The sequence below is a fragment of the Cervus canadensis genome, chromosome 9 (assembly GCF_019320065.1).
Source record: "Cervus canadensis isolate Bull #8, Minnesota chromosome 9, ASM1932006v1, whole genome shotgun sequence".
In the NCBI taxonomy this organism is placed as follows: Eukaryota; Metazoa; Chordata; class Mammalia; order Artiodactyla; family Cervidae; genus Cervus; species Cervus canadensis.
In genome coordinates, this window is record NC_057394.1 from 70,866,684 (window position 1) to 70,885,710 (window position 19,027).

Here is a 19,027-nt window from a genome sequence, read left to right on the forward strand (position 1 = left end):
GGAGCGTGTCTCAGCTCCCAGCCACCGCCCCCCCTCCCCACCCGCTCCGGAGAGCACCCCAGAGGACCAGCAACTTTCTCCCCTACTTCTCGGTCTGTCTGCCTCCATCCCACTCTCGGGTTGGAAGGAGTGACGGTGCGAGGAGGGCGGGAGGAGGCTCGGGGCCAGAGGGGTCGAGAGCCGCCCGGGTTGAGGGGGGTGAGGTGGGAGGGGACCCCGGCTCCAAGGGGCCGCGCCCCCTCCCCGCCCCGCGCGCCGGGAGGGTCCCCGCCGGCCGCGCCCGGGCCGCGTCCGCTCCGGGTCCCGGCGGGCGCGAGGGGAGGGGACAGGCGAGAGGAGGGCCGGGCGGCGGAGGGGAGGAGGCGCTGCGTGCCTCGCCTGCCAAAGGCAGATCTGCTCCTCCGCCCGCGAGCCCCGGCGCCCCGCGCGCCGCCCCAGCGCTCCGCCCGAGCCGCCGCCGGAGAGCCGGAGGAGCGAGGGCTGCCCGGGCGCGGCGCCGCGCGTCCTCCCGGAGACCTCCGCCCCCTGCCGGCCCCTGCGCGCCCCTCCCGCGGCCGGCCCCGGAGGCTCCGCGGCTGTCGGGGACCGCGGCGAAGAAGGAAGGACGGTCCGGCGCGCCGTGGATGCTCCGCCAGGGAGAGACAGCAAGTTGTGAGTGCGCCCCGGCCCCGGGAGGGAGGGCGGCCGCCGCCCGCCAGCCATGTGAGTCCAGCGCGCGGCTGCCCCGAGGCGCGGGCTCCGCGCCTTTCTCTCCGCGCCCCTCGTTCCCGGACGCCGGAGTTGGGCTGCCCCCGAGGCTCCGGACTTCCTGAGCTGGGCTCCCCGCCGGCTCGCCCGGCCCGCCGCGTCCGTCTGCCTCCGGGGCGGGGTGGGGGACCCCATCCTCACCTCCTCCCTCCGCGCGGGCCGGCTGGAAAATGCCCCTCTTCCCCTTTGGGGAGTTAAAGGATCGTTGTGTGTCTTCGGGGTGGGGGTGGGTGCGGCCGTTGCGGGGGGCTCGGCTGGCTAAGGGCTTGCCTGGTCTTACCCCCCTCCCCGGGGTGCCTGGCCCCAACTCGAGGTGAGGGCCCCCTCCCCACTCACCCAGTGACTCCCCCGTCTGCCCCAGCCTCAGGGCCCAAACAGACCAACTTCAGCGACTAATGCTGATGCTGACCGCTGTTGACAAGATTTAAAAAAAAAAAAAAAAAAGTAGCCGGAGCTCCCCTGGAGTGAATGACACAGGGGAGTGGAAAAGGGGCGGTGGGTGGAAAGCAAAGGGCAGGGGCGAGAGTTGGAAAGGAGAGGGGAGGATTTGAGATGGACTCTGAAAGCTGGAGTCCTGGGGATGGAACTGTGGGGTGCATGGACTCTGGGCTTCTGTGTTCTTTATGAAACGTGGGAGAAGGGGTTCTAAAGGGAGAGCAGGATGCAAGTGAAACCCCTGGAAAGACCGGAAAGTATGGACTCTTTTTCAGATGAGACACAGTCATTCATTCAGTGGGAAAGATGGTTCCAATAATTTAATTAGAAGCAATTAATCAGAATTGCAGATATGAAAATGAGTCGTACACAGGCTTTCTTTTGTTGACACTAGAGAAGATAGCTGAGACTGAAGGCATTCCCAAACACTACTGAATAAGCGTGGCAAGACGCCTAAGAGTCCCAGTCTGGATGCCTAGACAGTCTATAATTGTGAAAATGAGCCTAATTATTTTGTTCAGGCTCATGCAGAGAGTTAATGCACCTAAAGGAACACAGAAAAGTTGCTGCAAATTATGAGCGTGAACTTGCAAGCCAACTGAACAAACCATGCTATGGTTCATTTTATTATAACATTCAGAATTCTGTTTACCGCCAGTAAAAATGCTGCCTTCTTTTTAACGTGAGTATATGCAGTGAATTCACTGATTTGGCAAGCAGGAATAAGTCATGCATTTCTTTAAGTAAGTAGCTGTCTGAGTTAATTAGGGAATGTAAGAGATAAAGACGTGAAAAAGCTTTGAGCCAGTCTGACAAAATTTGAATTACGGAAAAGTTGATAGAATGGATTCTTCTCACTTTTTGAACTATGGAGGTGTCTCTGAATGGGTGTTAATTGAAAGTTGCAGACCAACTGAGTCGGTCTTATCTTTTCTGTAAAGACATTTAACCTTTAATGTTATGGTTTTTCCAGGGGCCAGCATCCTTACTGCAGAGAATGGGAAGCTGATGTCCAGTAAGACTGAAGATCCGTTCTGTTAGTAGCCGCTCTCCCATCACACAGCTGTGGATTACCCTCGGGGAGCCAGCGGTTTGACAGCCTTGACTCCTTCCTGCAGCCCCGGAACAGTTACTTCGGGGCCTCCCTGCCCTGTGAGGTGAAAGATGGCATCCAGTCTGACTTGCACCGGGGTCATCTGGGCTCTGCTCTCGTTTCTTTGTGCGGCCACCTCCTGCGTGGGGTTCTTCATGCCCTACTGGCTCTGGGGGTCACAGCTGGGCAAGCCCGTGTCCTTCGGTACTTTCCGGAGGTGCTCCTATCCCGTGCACGATGAGAGTCGGCAGATGATGGTGATGGTTGAGGAGTGTGGGCGCTACGCCTCTTTCCAGGGCATTCCCAGCGCCGAATGGAGGATCTGTACCATCGTGACCGGCCTGGGCTGTGGCCTGCTCCTCCTGGTGGCGCTCACCGCCCTCATGGGCTGCTGCGTGTCGGAGCTCATCTCCCGGACGGTGGGAAGAGTGGCCGGAGGAATTCAGTTTCTGGGGGGTAAGTGACTTCTCTCAACTTCACTTGTTTACGGGAATCCCGGAGCAATATTGAAAATTGTGTTCCAGCTGTCTACTGAGATTATGGTAATTGACACTTGGAACGCTAAGGAGACGTGGATATAGAGTGGCTTTGGGGACAGATTGCCAGAGTCAGAGATTCTTTACCGGAATTGCTGTATAAACATCAAGAGCTCTTAATTTCTGTATATCTGCAAGCATGTACATCATTGGTCTGCTCAGTACCACCTCTGTGAGGCAGTAACGTCTAGGTTGTTTATAATGTTGGAGGGGAGACAGTTTGGATTTTATAGCTACTGGCTCTTTACGATCAACAACTAGCAATTACAGTATCTGTGTCTTTCTGGAATCCTGAGATCTTAAGAGATGAAAACTTCACGAAAAGTAGAAAAGGTTTTTGGTTCAACATTGTCATCATAAGCCTTTAATACTCTTTGGTGGATATAAAATTGAGCCTTGCCCCGTCTTAAATTATATTTCTAAAGAAGTGATTACAGTTTTAAATGAGAGATCAGTTTTACGTGAACAATTATGAATTTCACTATGCCACAAAGATAGGCTTAATTACTTTGTTAGGACTGCTTTTACTGTGAAGGAAAAAAAAAGGGAATTTTTAGCAAGTGATGTGTGCTTGTTTCAAATGGACTGGCTAGTCTCACTAACACCAGAAAAGGTTTGATTTTTACTTGGGTTTCCTCCAACAAGTATTGCTTCAATATTTCTGGTCATATGGTTTTAATTATACTTTATTTATTTTCTGCTGTGCCTTTCACCTCCATTTTTCAACCTGACGGGCTGAACTTGTCTGATTTATAATCCGCCTTGGTGAAATATGACAACCTCTGCAGATAGTACAGAACACAGGGAAACAGGAAGCCAGGAAAACGTATAAAACATATTTGTAACTTCATCACAAAGTAAGAGTCTGAGACCCAGCTCTTTCTTTGGGTACTCTCTTGCAGTCTTTTGTGAAAAATCCAGAAGAAGAAAAAGCACTGCAAATAGAGTCCTCAGATAGAGTCTACATATTGGAGACATCCCAACAGATGATTTCAGATTATCTAATATTAAACTTTCAAGTAACATTTTTAGTATGAAAATTCTCGTGCTGAAAATGCAAGGGGCCCAAAGTTTTGTGTTTTGGAGTAAGAGATCCAGTTGTCTGCAGTTCTTTATTTCCTTACAAGTTGTAACTTTGTCCTCATCTATCTGTTCCCTCTGGTTTTGTGTCTCACTCTGCCCTAGGAGGTAATTGGGGGGCTTAACTGTCCTTTCTTTACTGGTCAGCGTTGAGCACAAGTCTTGCTTGTGGTGTATAGATTCCTACAGAAGGACAGCACCGGAAAGCCATTAGGAAACAGAATGAGGTTTTTGCAGAGAGTGGAAATACAAATCCGGAGGTAAAAACTTGTTGATACCTCAGATTTGAAAAACAGGATTAATGCCAGGAATATTTAAAAGTTGTTTTTTTTTTCTTTAAGAATAAACTTTGACTTGCTGTTTGTGTTTCACTTGGCTCAGGAAAAATAGTTGGGCAGTTTCTTTTTCTCCTGGTAAATATTACTTTTCGTTTTTTTTCCTCTTCATTTTGGGGCAGAGGCTACTATTATTTCTGGCAGAACAGGAAAGTGCTTACGAAGAGGAATCAGTTTTTATTGATTACCTTTAAATGTCTAATGCAGGAAGGCAACAGGAAGTAAATCTGAGGCTCTTGAGATTTATGCTTCTCTCTCTAAGCTATCTATAGATTTGGGGGAATTATAAAGAGCTTAATGTTCTACTTTACAGAAAACTCAAGGGGAAAGACCATTATAGAAGTTATGTATACTTTTAAAAGGTCTGTTTTTTCCCTTGTATATGCTCTTCATGAACTCTGGCTTGTTAAGAGTTCCTGACATTGAGCTGAGGATATAGGTTCTTATTAGCATGTCTCAAATAGATTTCTCATATCCTGCAGAAAATAATTCTGAAATGTGAAACCTAAGAGGGCTTTTCTGATTCGAACCTTTTGAGGACCCGAGTAAGTAAATATATCCCCACTACCCAAGACAGTCATCATTTTAGAATTAAAAAATAACTTGAGCTACAGAAAAGATTCTGAAAAGTTTGCCATTAATCATTGCCACTTTAGTGATAGACCAGTTGACCAAAAAAGGCTTCAGAAAGAATTCCTCCTGTTCATTTCATACTTGTTCAAGTTTTTATGCATAAAAACTTGAGTGATAAATAATTTTATGAAAGTTTTCATAAAATGGGTTTCATAAAGATAGCACGATACCAAACCACTGAGTTCTGTGAGTTTAATCAATGTCTGTGCCTTCAAAATACAGTCAACATTACAGGGCACTCTGCTAAAGGTGGATTCTCCTTCTAAAAATGCTCCACCCAGAAAGGTTATGTTTAGCTGAGGTTAGGATTGCTCCAAAAACAACAGGAAGCAGGATGATGGCTGGGTGCAGAAGCATCCTGCTTAATCCTGCTTGCTGCGTCCAGAGTGTGCACATATGGTACAACATCAGGCAGTAAAACCCCTGCAGGACTTTGGGACTAGTTAAAGGACACAGTGTCAACTTCATTTTGAATCGTCTTGCTGTGGTTGCTTAGAGGTTAAAATGTCACCTGCAGACGAGTGGAACAGCACAAAGTGGCACTGTGGTCCACAGACTTTTACCACCTATAAAGGAAGTACCCGCGGAGTCAACGGCTTCTGCCTTTCTCGCAGTAACTTGCTCATAAACTTTAATTGCCACCATCTCCAGCTTATATTTTAAGTCATGTCTTTGTCATAATTTTTAAAAACCAGCTTGGGTTGAGTTTTACCCTCAATTGAATTTTTAACGGGCACGTAGAAAGCCTTTGAAAAGTATCACGTCTAGTGAAAATGGTCACGTGCCGAAAGTGTAGTAATGGTGTTATGAGAAGATAGAGGTTGTAACGTTTTTACAACGTTTTGTTTGTGGAACGCAAAATTATGTCCTTTGCGATACATCATTTGGAATGCAGAATTATGTCCTTTCCGATATGTTGTTAAGTACTTTAATAGACTTTTTAAGGCTTAATACCAAACTTTTGACGTATGCATTAGAAAAATATCTTATTTACAGGCTCTGTAAATGAAGCATGTAAGAACACTGTAAAGACATATTAAGGCTATCTTAAGTTCAGATGAGCTGACTCATTTGAAAAGACCCTGATGCTGGGAAAGATTGAAGGAGAGAATAGAAGAGGGTGACAGAGGATGAGATGGTTGGATGGCGTCACCGACTCGATGGACTTGAGTTTGAGTTGGTGATGGACAGGAAGGCCTGGCGTGCTGCACTCCACGGGGTCGCAAAGAGTCAGACACGACTGAGCCACTGAACTGAAGTTCTGCCTTCTGGTGCTTGTAATTGTCAGGGTCCGAATCTGTAGATTTCATCTTTGGAAATTGCTGGTGTTATAATGAGAGGGCACGGAAGAGTCCCAAATTGGCATTATTCCATATTTCGTTTGGATGCGAGTCGCATATATGTTTAAAATGAGTGTAGAGTGCAAATCAGTAGTAAACAACTACCTTTCCAGTTGAGACACTGTTCTGTTCAGAGAAACCAGGCGAGACCATCTCCTCAACAAATTGATGGTTAAGTGCCACTCACGCCAGTAATGACGACAGAGTGCTTCTTGCCACAAACCCATCTCTGTGCTGAAAGCATCATGGCCTCTCTGGAGTCCCTCACTGTAGGGCTCCACCCGGACTTGTCTTTCATCCTTTGGGATGAAGGCTTCTGCTCCCCTTGCTCCACTTTAAACCTGATCTGACATACGATATGTCCCCCTGTGCTTTCCATCACATCCAGGTTCTCTGTCACGTGACAGCTGAGGAATAAGGTAAGTAAGTGTTGGTGTGTTAATGGGCATCGTGGGTTTTTAGTGACAGTGTCCTCACTGTAAGAAGTTGCTCTAATTTTTAAGAAATCCAGGCATTTCCTGGGCCATTTGGGGCAGCAGGCAGAGCTCTTCTTGCTCCTCTTTAAATTACACCTTAGAGATCATGAACTACTGTTTCCTTATTCCTCTAACCTTACGGTGTAAAGTCCAGGTGAGTTGCTTTGAACTCTGAGCCACTAAAAAGCCACTATACCCGTAACGTCCAAATCTTCATTTCCTTCTTGTGGAGAAGAGTCTTTCTAAGAGAATCATCTGATTTTTAACTTAACTCCCTTTGTTGCCACCAGCTAACACAGTGATAGCTGATACTTCTGAGGTCAGGGTCTGTCTGGACTGGTTATCTTCACTAACACATTTGTTGCTGTTTAGTCGCTAAGCTGTGTCTGACTCTTTGCAAACCCATGGACTCAGCACGCCAGGCTTCCCTGCCCTTCACTGTCTCTCGAGGTTTGTTCAAATTCATGTCCATTGAGTCAGTGATGCCATCCAATCATCTCATCCTCTGTTGCCCCCTTCTCCTGCCTCAATCTCTCCCAGCATCAGAGTCTTTTCTAATGAGTCACTTTGTCGCATCAGGTGGCCAAGGTATTAGAGCTTCAACACCAGTCCTCCCAGTGACTTTTCAGGGTTGATTTCCTTTAGGATTGACTGGTTTGATCTTGCTGTCCAAGAGACGCTCAAGAGTCTTCTCCAGCACCACAGTTTGAAAACATCAATTATTTGGTGCTCAGCCTTCTTTATGGTTCAACTCTTACATCCATACATGACTACTGAAAAAACCACACTAACTAAACGAAACTAAATCAAATCTCACTAACACAGTAAGTAAATGTCGCTAGATTTACATCTGCATAGATTTACAATTGTCCCACTGCCTTGTAAAACGTGTATTTTCAGTTATAAGAAAAACCAGCTGAAGCATGTGAATTCATAATCATTTCAAAAGAAAAACTTAAAACACACACTAAAGACAGCTTTACCTCACTCTACAATACATAGGCAGCATCTTAAGATGTATCCAGTTTGCACCTCATACAGCCTCATCACTGTTATATTATTGGTTCTTGAACTTTGCAGCTAACTCTAGCTTGCCAAGGGTGTCCTCTTGTGTTGTTGCTTATAATCAGAAAGCATAACAGCATCAAGTTTAAAACTTTTATTCCTGGATATCATTAAAAGTCATATTTTTGTTTTCATAAGGCATCACATTCGGCTTGGAGGGAGCATGGATTCCTGGGGGGACTAGTAGCTGTAAACAGGAAAAGCAGAACCATTTGGGAAACAAGTAGATTGGAGAAACACTTGGTTATGGAACGTTAATAAATTTCATTACAGCACAGAATCTTAAGTATTTTGATGCCTATACCAACCTCCTGGGGGGCATGAGGAAGGTATAGTATTAAGTGTTTTCCTAAGTAATTTGGAATGGGGTCCCTGAAGGGACTGGTGATCCTTAGAACATATTCAGTTCTTATTTCACCCCAGTGAGGCAGGTAATTTGTTGTCTCTCTCTCTCTTTCTCTTTTTTTACAGCTATGAGCACTGAATTTTAGAGTGATACCCAAAGTTATCCCATTAGTTATTGGCTGAGCTATGAATGCTATCACCATAATATTTCAGCATTAATTGAGATTCCATTTTGTATTGTATGTAGAATTCAGAATTTCTGGCCATTAGGAATAATAAGTCTCAGCATAGGTGAATATCTACATTTTCCTTCTAGCCCTACAATATTTAGAATAGTAAATAACATCTTATATATTCAATTAATACTTGATGTATTAGTTTTAGTTATTTATTAGCAACATTTTTATCTGTAAGTGACCTTGTTCTTCTCTACCTCATGGGAATATTTCAGAGGAGAGATAAAATATCACAAATGTGAACATACTTAAAGCAATGACTCCTTAACTGATGTCCCTGTGTAATGTTAGTTTTTTGGAAAACATATATGTTCTGTAGTTATATATGTTGCTGTGATGCTACATAATTCTACATCTGTCTCTTCAAGCACATTTTGAAAGTTCTGAATGAACTGTATTATCTGCAATAAAGAAACAAGCTGCTCTGTCTAAATATTTTTGTCCTCCCACAAAATTCACTTGTTGAAATCCTAATGCCCAGTGGGATGGTATTAGAAGGTGGGGACTTGGGGAGGTGATTAGGTCATGAGGGTGGAGCCCTCACAGATGAGATTAGTGCCCTTATAAAGAAGTTGAAGAGAGCACCTTGCCCCTTCTGCCTATGTGAAGATACATGGAGAAGAGAGCCCCCACCCAACTGTGCTGGCCCTCTGATCTTAAACTTCTAGCTTCCAGAAATAGGAGAAATAAATTTCTGTTGTTTCTAAGCCATGTCAGTTCAGTTCAGTCACTCAGTCGTATCCAACTCTTTGTGGCCCCATGGACTGCAGCATGCCAGGCCTCCCTGTCCATCACCAACTCCCAGAGTTCACCCAAACCCAGAGTTCACCCAAACTCATATCCATTGAGTCAGTGATGCCATCCAACTATCTCATCCTCTGTTGTCCCCTTTTCCTCCTGCCTTCAATCTTTCCCAGCATCAGGGTCTTTTCAAATGAGTCAGCTCTTCGCACCACTTAGCCAAAGTATTGGAGTTTCAGCTTCAACATCAGTCCTTCCAATGAACACCCAGGACTGATTTCCTTTAGGATGGACTGGTTGGATCCCCTTGCAGTCCAAGGGACTCTCAAGAGTCTTCTCCAACACCACAGTTCAAAAGCATCAATTCTTCAGTGCTCAGCTTTCTTTAGAGTCCAACTCTCACATCTATACATGACTACTGGAAAAACCATAGCCTTGACTAGACAGACCTTTGTTGGCAAAGTAATGTCTCTGCTTTTTAATGTGCTGTCTAGGTTGGTCATAACTTCCCTTCCAAGGAGTAAGCATCTTTTAATTTCATGGCTGCAGTCACCATCTGCTGTGATTTTGGAGCCCCCAAAAATAAAGTCAGCCACTGTGTCCACTGTTTCCCCATCTATTTGCCATGAAGTGATGGGACCAGATGCCATGATCTTAGCTTTCTGAATGTTGAGCTTTAAGCCAACTTTTTCACTCTCCTCTTTCACTTTCATCAAGAGGCTCTTTAGTTCTTCTTCACCTTCTGCCATAAGGGTGGTGCCATCTGCATATCTGAGGTTATTGATATTTCTCCCGGCAATCTTGATTCTAGCTTGTGCTTCATCCAGCCCAGCGTTTCTCATGATGTACTCTGCATATAACTTAAATAAGCAGGGTGACAATATACAGCCTTGACTTACTCTAAGCTACATAGTCCACAGTATTTTTTTTTTAATTGCAGCTCGACTATGCTTTGAGACCAGCTTAACTTTTTTTTTCTTCCAAGTTAACTTTAACACTGTGTTTCACAAACTTTTTGGAAATTGCAGAGTCCTACTTACCCTATGATAGGCAATAGCATCTCTTTTAATTAGTGACCAGCACAACAAACTTTAGGAAGTGCTAAGTTAAAACATGTCATAAACCCAGGGCATTAGTGTTTATGGGTGGTTGGATGGCACCACCAACTCAATGGACATGAGTTTGAGTAAGCTCTGGGAGTTGGTGATGGACGGGGAAGCCTGGTGTGCTGTAGTCTATGGGGTCACAAAGAGTCAGACACGACTGAGCGACTGAACTGAACTGAGCAGTATTTATTGAGGGCCTACCGAATGTCAAATACCGCACTAGTTTATAAGTTGAGATAAGATTGCTACTCTGGAGGCACTCACAGTCTTGTGGAGGAAACCAACACGTGAGGTATAATTACAGTCCAAAGGACTCAGGACACAGATGTGCATTCCACTGCATACAGTTGTTGAGAGGCTGGTGAGGCTCATTCAGCTTCCAGATGAGGGGCTCACCAGCCTCACATGGTGCCACTCATTTCCTGCTTCACAGGAGGCTACATTTCCCAGAAGCCTTGACTCCTGGCCTCTGGATAGATTAGGCGCTTGGAAAAACGGGAGGCAAGGAGAAGCCAGGGTATGTCTCTCTCTCTGGCTCCCCCTTTGGCAGCATCTTTGGCAGCCGTTGTCTCTCCTTTTGGAAAGCCCTGACCTTCACGGTCACAGCTCCCCTCGGAAGCCACTCTCGACAATCCTCCACCAGGGACACAGCCCGGTTCTTCTAGTCATTGGTGATGCCCTCTTCTTCCAACACCATTCCAGCCTCATGGATGGTAGTAGTTTTCTGTTGAAGCCAGTTTCCCAGTCACCTCTTTAACATCTACGTGGCTTTTTAGCTCTCCCATCATCTGTGCAACCAGTTTCTTGTATTATATTGCATTATCTGTGTTTGAAATGCTTAGGCTGGTTTCTGCTTTCCTGGATCCTGGCTGAAATACAATACTTAATTCCAGTTCCTGCCTTAGCCAAGTTGCAGATTATATCATACTATGAACTTGTGGGGTTTTTGGTGAATGGGCAAAAATCACCAATGTTTAAAAATGTTCCACTGAAGTGTGAACAAAATGTTGTAGGAGCACAGAAGAGGAAGGGACCTTGTGTCTGGAGGGGTCTGCAAAGGCTTCGTAACGGAGGCACCAGATGAACTGGGTCTGAAAGATGAGCAGAAGACTCCTTGGAATTTCAAGCAGTGGAATTGTCAGATTCTCAAAGCCAAGGAGTTATAAAAAGATCTGATGGGCATTCAGGGAATGGCAATATCCTGTAAAGTATGGAGTGGGGGTGATGGAACAAGATCAGGTCTGGAGGTCCGTATTTTTGTTTCATGGTAAGAATTGAACACTTACCTAAAGTCAACTTTATAGATTGAAGTCTTTGAGTGGTTATGGGAGAAACTGACTTAGGAACTATATAATCTAGTAGTGATGAGGAATAAAGGCTGATCTGGGGAAACAGTAAAAAACCAGGAAAGGCAGCAAGAGGCTTGTTATTGCAGGCTCAGCCAGAGATGGAGAAGACCTCAGCAAAGCTGTGGAAATCAGAAAACAATTTTGAAGACTTTTCTAAGATCGAGGCAAAAGGGTTGTATGGCTCCTATTTTTAGATGAATAAATTAGTGTAGTTTGGAGACCTAATAGATTCCTTTCATAGCTTATGTGTAATAGCTTGTGTTAGTCATGTTACAGGTGTGTAATATGGTAGAGCAAGACAGGAAACTAGTTATGAATTAATGAGTTAATATTATCAATGATTATTGTTTCTATGCCATAAGTCAGTTGCATTGAAGGCCATGAAGGATGAAATGTCCTTGTGTTATTTCAGTGTAAGTTATAGTTCCCATATGTTTGTCAAATCAAATTTTTGAAAAAATGAAATGTGCCTTTAAGTTCTAAATTGGTATGATTCTGTGATGACATCTAATTCTCATCTGATTTAGTGCTCTTTGGTGAGAGTTGCTGCATATGAGACCTGACTTTCTTAGTGTTTATGTTTATCTCCACCTTTAAGCTCCAGAGTTTTTCTAAAACTCTGACCCCAGTGTTATCTTATGATGAGGTTACCCAGATAATCCCCTCTTGCAGTCTATGAAGGTACCTTCTGTATGGGTAGCAGATTGTATCTGATGATGTTGGGATCATCTGTGCATCTGTGCATCGTTGTGCATCTGTTCTGATCACTAAGGAGGGAACAGCAAGGCCCAAGCAGTTGAAGTGCAGTTCAGTGAGACTTAATCTTATTGGGGAACTTGGAGGAGAGGGAAAATAAGAACATCAAGGCAGAACCAATTCAATTGCAAGTCAGTGATCCTGTGGCTGTGCTGACATGAGTCATGTGACTCCCACAAATGCAAAAGCATTTTGCAAAGGAATTTAATCAGTAGCAAAATGTTCAGAGTTCCCGTTATCCTGTACCGGCCTCTTTTTGGCTTTTTCTTTTTTTAAATCAACTTTTATTTATATATCTATTTTTGGTGCACTGGGTCATCATTACTGCATGCGGAGCTTTCTCTAGCTGCAGTGCGTGGGCTTCTGTTTGCAGTGGCTTCTTTTGTTGCAGAGCATGGGCTCCAGGGCACGTGGGCTTCAGTCCTTGTGGCCTATGGGCTTAGTTGTCCTGTGGCAGATGAGATCTTCCTGGACCGAGGATGGAACCCATGTCCCCTGCACAGATTCTTAATCACTGAATCACCAGGAAGTCCCTTTTCGGCTTTTTCGATGGGCAGCGCTGAGGACTCAGGAGAAAAGACTCAAGGTCTGCAGCCCAATTTGGCTAAGGCTGGCAGAAGCTGCCCTGCTTGGCAGCCTGCTCAGTTTGTGCATCTCATAGGATCTGGAGGATACTGACCAAAGAACACCTCCTGAATCCACAGTTTGTGGTTCAAGGACTTCAGGTGGAAGGTTACGTGGGCAGTTGGCAACATGGAAAAAGAGCTCATGAGAGAGATCAGGCTTAAATATATAGATCCTTAGTGTCTTTGAGAACCTCCTATGAGACGTATAACTTTGTGTGTTCATGCTCAGTTGCCCAGTCGAGTCCAACTCTGTGACTCTATGGACTGTAGCCTGCCTGACTCCTCAGGCAAGAATACTGGAGTGGGTTGCCATTTCCTCCTCCAAAGGATCTTCCTGACTCAGGGATTGAACCTGTGTCTCCTGCACTGGCAAGCGGATTTTTTTTTTTAACCACTGAGCCACCTGGGAAGCCCCAGTATTACTTCACTCACTCTTAAAAAGATGTGGTTTTATATCCTGACACTTTCTTTTACCATTTGACTGTCCCAGTTGGAAGGCAGGCTCTTGGCTGTGTCTGACTCCATCATCAGTTCTAAGCTTGCCCTTGGGTAGTACCAGCCGCTCGACATCTACCATGCTGGTGGACCAGGGTTATGGAGAAGTTTGTGCTTTGTAGGGATAGATTTTATTTTTCTGGAGTAGGTTGCAGGAAAACTCAAGGTAGGACAGAAATCACACTGCATGATCTTCATTCACGTAAATGTGCCTGGAGGAAAGAAGAGTCTAGAAATGTAGTGAAAAGACAGATGTGAAGGGTGAATATTTTAACTTAAAAAACAATTGTTTTTTTTTGTTTCATGCATAAAGATGACATTCCTATTTTGATCGCCTGGTGGAAGAAAGTCAGTTGGTTCATTTATTTCATCCGCCCACTGGTGGCTGTCCTGATTATAGCCTCCCGGTTGGCACCATTTAAAATTCACTTTGGCTGCCCATGACCTCGGTGCCCAGCAGGTTTCATGAAATTACACAGCAGCGAGCTCTTCTTCTCTGTGTGGCACCAGTTTATGTACATTTGACTTCAGAGTAATTTCAGACAATCGCGCTTTGTGTGGTGTGGTTTTTACCATAATCCTCCTGCAGTCTACTTAGAGCAGATCTGGAAGTCTGACTCTGATGAGTTTTTAAGATGGTGGAAAATATTGGAGAAGGGACTTGTTTTCATTTCTCTATACTTGCCCTGTTTAGCTTGTTAAGCTTGTAAGTTGTGGCAGATTGTTTTTGTAGCATTACTTGCAGCCTGGGATTAGAATAACAACAGTTTTCCCCATGTGGGATGCTTCAGAATTTTGCATGTGGTCGGATCTCAGAAGAAGCTGTTTCTGTAAAACTGTAAGTAAAATAAAATGTTGGTGCCTTTTCCCCCCTTCTATTAGCAAAGCTTCAAGTGCTGCCTTCTGTTCTTGTGTTTACGTTATTCTGTGGTTGTGCGTTGTCTTGTAAAGCAGGATCTGGGCAGACAGGGTTGAATTCTGCCCCTCAACAGCTTCATGGCCATGGGCAAGCCACTGACTCAGCCTGAGTTCGTTCACCTATCGTTGCTGCTGTTGTTCAGTCACTAAGGTGAGTCTGACTCTTTGCGACTTCTTCACGGACTGCAGCACACTAGGCCTCCCTGTCCTTCACTGTCTCCTAAAGTTTGCTCGAACTCATGTTCATTGAGTCGGTGACGCCATCCAACCAATTCATCCTCTGTCACCCCCACCTCCTCCTGCCCTCAATCTTTCCCAGTATCAGGGTCTTTTCTAATGAGTCACTTCTTTGAATCAGATGGCCAAAGTATTGGAGCTTCAGTGTCAGTCCTTCCAATGAATATTCAGGATTGATTTCCTTTAGGATTGATTGGTTTGATCTCCTTGCTGTTCCAGGAACTCCTAAGAGTCTTTCCCAGCACCACAGTTCAAAGGCATCAATTCTTCGGCGCTCAGCCTTCTTTATGGTCCAACCCTCACATCTGTTTATGACCACTAGAAAAACCGTAGCTTTGACTAGATGGACCTTTGTTGGCAAAGTGATGTCTCTGCTTTTTAGTAATACTAACTCATGGGGTTTCTGCAAGGTATACATGTAAGTCAGGTAATATCAAGCCTGAAAAGGTAGCGTCCCCATAAACGGCGGCCATTACCAATAGTATATTTGACTCAAGAGTTTTACAGTTTAACTTAAACAATTAATTAGCTTGCTTCATTACACAGATATTTACTGAATCCTGCTCTCTGTTGGGCAGAATTCTAGCTATGAGGATGACATAATGCATAGAAGCGGACTGAGAAAGAACTAAAAGAAAGAACTTTGATTCCACTTTTGTCCACTTTTAGTTTGCTATTGCACTCTGCTGTATTTCCCAAAGTAAGTTTTGAACAAATAATATTCTTATTGGCAGGTGACTTATTACTCAGGACCTAGTAAATGCCCCTTGTTGCTAGCTGTATTTGATCCCCATAGATCATAATTTGAGTTGCAATCTAAATAGGTATTCTCAGCATCTCTATTAGGTGTGTTTGTTTGTTTGAGCTCATACCTCCATGATGTGGGTTTTCTCCATCTTGGCGGTTATTTTTTAAAATACTATCCTTAGATTCCGTGAAGTATCTTCCTTTAAACCTCCATCTTTCCTCTGATACATCTTTCCTCTGATACATGTACTACCTGTCCATGTCTTTATCCTTTTTGAATAACCACAGAAACTAACTGAAAGGAAAATCAGTTCTTTAGAGTTCCAAGTCAACTAACGTTTTAGAGTTCCATTCACCTAATATTAGCTACATTTTTTAAAAAATGTTTTTTAATTTTTTTAATTGGAGTCTAATTGCCTTATAATGTTGTGTTGGTTTCTGCTTCATAGCAGAGTGAATCAGTTATGAAAAGTGAAAGCGATAGTTGCTCTGTCATGTCCGACTCTGCAATTCCATGGACTGTAACCTGCCAGGCTCCTCTGTCCGTGGAATTCTCCAGGCAAGAATACTGGAGTGGGTAGCCGTTCCCTTCTCCAGGAAATCTTCCCGACCCAGGATCGAACCTGGGTCTCCCACATTGCAGGCAGGTTCTTCACTGTCTGAGCCACCAGGGAAACCCTGAATCAGCTATATGTGTATTTATTTCCCTCCCTTTTGAACCTCTCTCCCCTAACAAAAAAGCAAAAAAAAAAAAAAAACAAAAAGAAAATGAAAAACAAAAGAAAATAGGGGTTTTGTGGGTTTTTTTTTTTTTGGCTATATGCGTGGCATACAGGATCTTAGCTTCCTGACCAGGCATTGAACCCATGCCCTCTGTAGTAGAAGCTCCAAGTCTTAACTACTGGACTGCCACTGAAGTCCCTAATATTAGCTACTTTGAATATATCATTTTATAATATACAAAACCCTCTGGTACAGATTTTCTCATTTAATCTTAAAATCTTGCTGCAGCCTTATGCTGTGGGTGCCGTGGGAAACAAAAGAAGTAAATATAATACAGGGTTGTGACCTCAGGGAGTTTACAAATTCAGGACTTTGGTCACTGGACTCTCCCTCAGAAAGATGTCATTGATATTCCAAGAAAAGCCAGCTTCAGTATTGCATTCTACAGCTAGATCATTTTTTTTTTTTTATCTTCACAAAATGAACCTTGCCAGTGATATTTGAGGTTGTATGTTGCAGTGATGTTCTCTAAGATTAAAGCTCAATTCAGGGCTTGTGGGGCTTTTGTTTCTGATCCTGGGTGGGGGATTGAGCAAAATAAAAAGAAAATATCTTTGATGCTTGTATATAATTCTTTAAAAACCGTACCAAGTGCGTTTTTAGAGAAAGATAAAATGTATTTTGAGATTGAGGCTAGAGATGAGGGCAGAAGAACATGCTGTAAAACAGTCATCTGTTTTTGGTATCAGAGGCTGAATCCTATAGAAGGCTGAGACATCTTACTGCCTTGAATGTACTATGAGCAAGTTTATGTAATATGTAACTGTATTGAGACATGTTATTGAGACATGTTGCTATGATAGTTGGGATCTCTGAGTGACCATGTAAAAAGTTATTAATTGTGAAAAAGCCATTAATTAAAAAGGCATTAAATTGCATTTCATTGCAGTGCCATGGTGCCCTGCCACATTGATTTCAAATGGCTCAAAAGGACCCATGTCTTTTGCCCGGGCTGTTTTCCTGCTCACCTGCCTCCATCTTGTTCATCCTTGTGGTACCTAAGAGTCATCTTCTTGGCTGGGATCACGGCCCTTCATGCTTCCCGTAGATAAAGGCTGTTTACAAGGCGCCTCACCTGCCCCCAGAGAAGGCAATGGCAACCCACTCCAGTGTTCTCGCCTGGGAAATCCCGTGGACGGAGGAGCCTTCTGGGCTGCCGTCCATGGGGTTGCGCAGAGTCGGACACGACTGACGCGACTTAGCAGCAGCAGCACCCGCCCCGTTTATCACGCCGCATCCACTGGCATCCTTCTGTTGGGCTGTGCTTTGCCCAGCCGGAATGTCACAGTGTTCCCTGTATATTTTTTACCCAGGTCTCTCTTCTGTGCCTTGGCCGGCCATGTTCCTCCTCCCCTTGACGCAAGCCCGAAGTCCGCTTGTTTTTGAAGACGTGTTTTGAATGTTGACTTCCCTGTAAAGCCTTCTCTGATGGCATCGTTGAAGGAATCCTGCCTTTTGTGTGCTTCCTTGGAACCTGACCAGCGTTGGTTATTTCTGGTGGAGGCCTGTGGGAGCAACACGGTCTCCCATGTGTGACTGCCAGGCCCTCTGCTGCAGTGTCTCAGCACACCCCTGTCCTTAGCACAACATTTACCTCCACTTGACGGATGATTTGCTCAAAATCATTCTGGAAAATTTTAAATCCTGGTATTCACATGAGACTCTGACTTGGGGCCCATGACATGCTTGTCCATGTCCATGACATGCAGTCCATGCTTGGACTGCATTCTGTGTTACACCGTTAATTACCACTCACTCGTCTACTTCCCAGTTTTGGCTAGGTCACTTCTTGTATCCAGTACTGTCATACATGATAGCAAAATTTCCTTCCTCTGGAGAAGGAAATGCAACCCACTCCAGTATTCTTGCCTGGAGAATTCCAAGGACAGAGGAGCCTGGGGGGCTACAAGTCCATAGGGTCGCAAAGAGTCAGATATGACTAAAGGGACTATCACTTCCTGATTTTGGCTAGGTCACTCCTTGTGTCCAATACTATCATCAGTTCAGTTCAGTTCAGTCGTTCAGTCATGTCCGACTGTTTGCGACCCCAGGAACCGCAGCAAGCCAGGCCTCCCTGTCCATCACCAACTCCCAGAGTCTACCCAAACCCATGTCATTGAGTCGGTGATGCCATCCAACCATCTTATCCTCTGTCGTCCCCTTCTCCTCATGCCTTCTATCTTTCCCAGCATCAAGGTCTTTTCAAATGAGTCAGCTCTTCACATCAGGTGGCCAAAATATTGGAGTGTCAGCTTCAACATCAGTCCTTCCAATGAACACCCAGGACTGATCTCCTTTAGGATGGACTGATTGGATCTCCTTGCAGTCCGAGGGACTCTCAAGAGTCTTCTCCAACACCACAGTTCAAAAGCATCGATTCTTCGGTGCTCAGCTTTCTTTATAGTCCAACTCTTACATCCATACATGACTACTGGAAAAACGATATCCTTGACTAGGTAGACCTTTGTTGACAAAGTAATGTCTCTGCTCTTTAATATGCTGTCTAGGTTGGTCATAACTTCCCTTCCAAGGAGTAAGCGTCTTTTAATTTCGTGGCTGCAGTCACCATCTGCTGTGATTTTGGAGCCCCCCAAAATAAAGTCAGCCACTGTTTCTACTGTTTTCCCATCTACTTGCCATGAAGTAATGGGACCAGATGCCATGATCTTAGTTTTCTGAATGTTGAACTTTAAGCCAACTTTTTCACTCTCCTCTTTCACTTTCATCAAGAGGCTCTTTAGTTCTTCTTCACTTTCTGCCATAAGGGTGGTGTCATCTGCATATCTGAGATTATTGATATTTCTCCCGGCAATCTTGATTCTAGCTTGTGCTTCCTCCAACCCAGCGTTTCTCATGATGTATATAAGTTAAATAAGCAGCGTGACAATATGCAGCCTTGGCATACTCCTTTTCCTATTTGGAACAAGTCTGTTTTTCCATGTCCTGTT

At 44.5% G+C, this 19,027-nt stretch overlaps 1 protein-coding gene across 3 annotated transcripts in view; it reads left to right on the forward strand.

Moving 5' to 3' along the window:
• The first annotated feature begins 333 nt into the window (after positions 1-333).
• Positions 334-19,027, forward strand: part of LHFPL6 (LHFPL tetraspan subfamily member 6) — a 223,212-nt gene continuing 204,518 nt past the window's right edge. The window contains exons 1-2 of one of the 3 annotated variants that reach the window (XR_006271108.1): positions 334-702; positions 2,156-2,731. Coding sequence is in view for 1 of the 3 variants with exons in the window: in XM_043477333.1 (XP_043333268.1) it covers positions 2,347-2,731 (385 nt within the window). In the remaining 2 variants the exon portion in view is untranslated. The remainder of the gene's footprint in view (positions 703-2,155; positions 2,732-19,027) is intronic. The other 2 variants (XM_043477333.1, XR_006271109.1) reach the window with 2 other exon arrangements.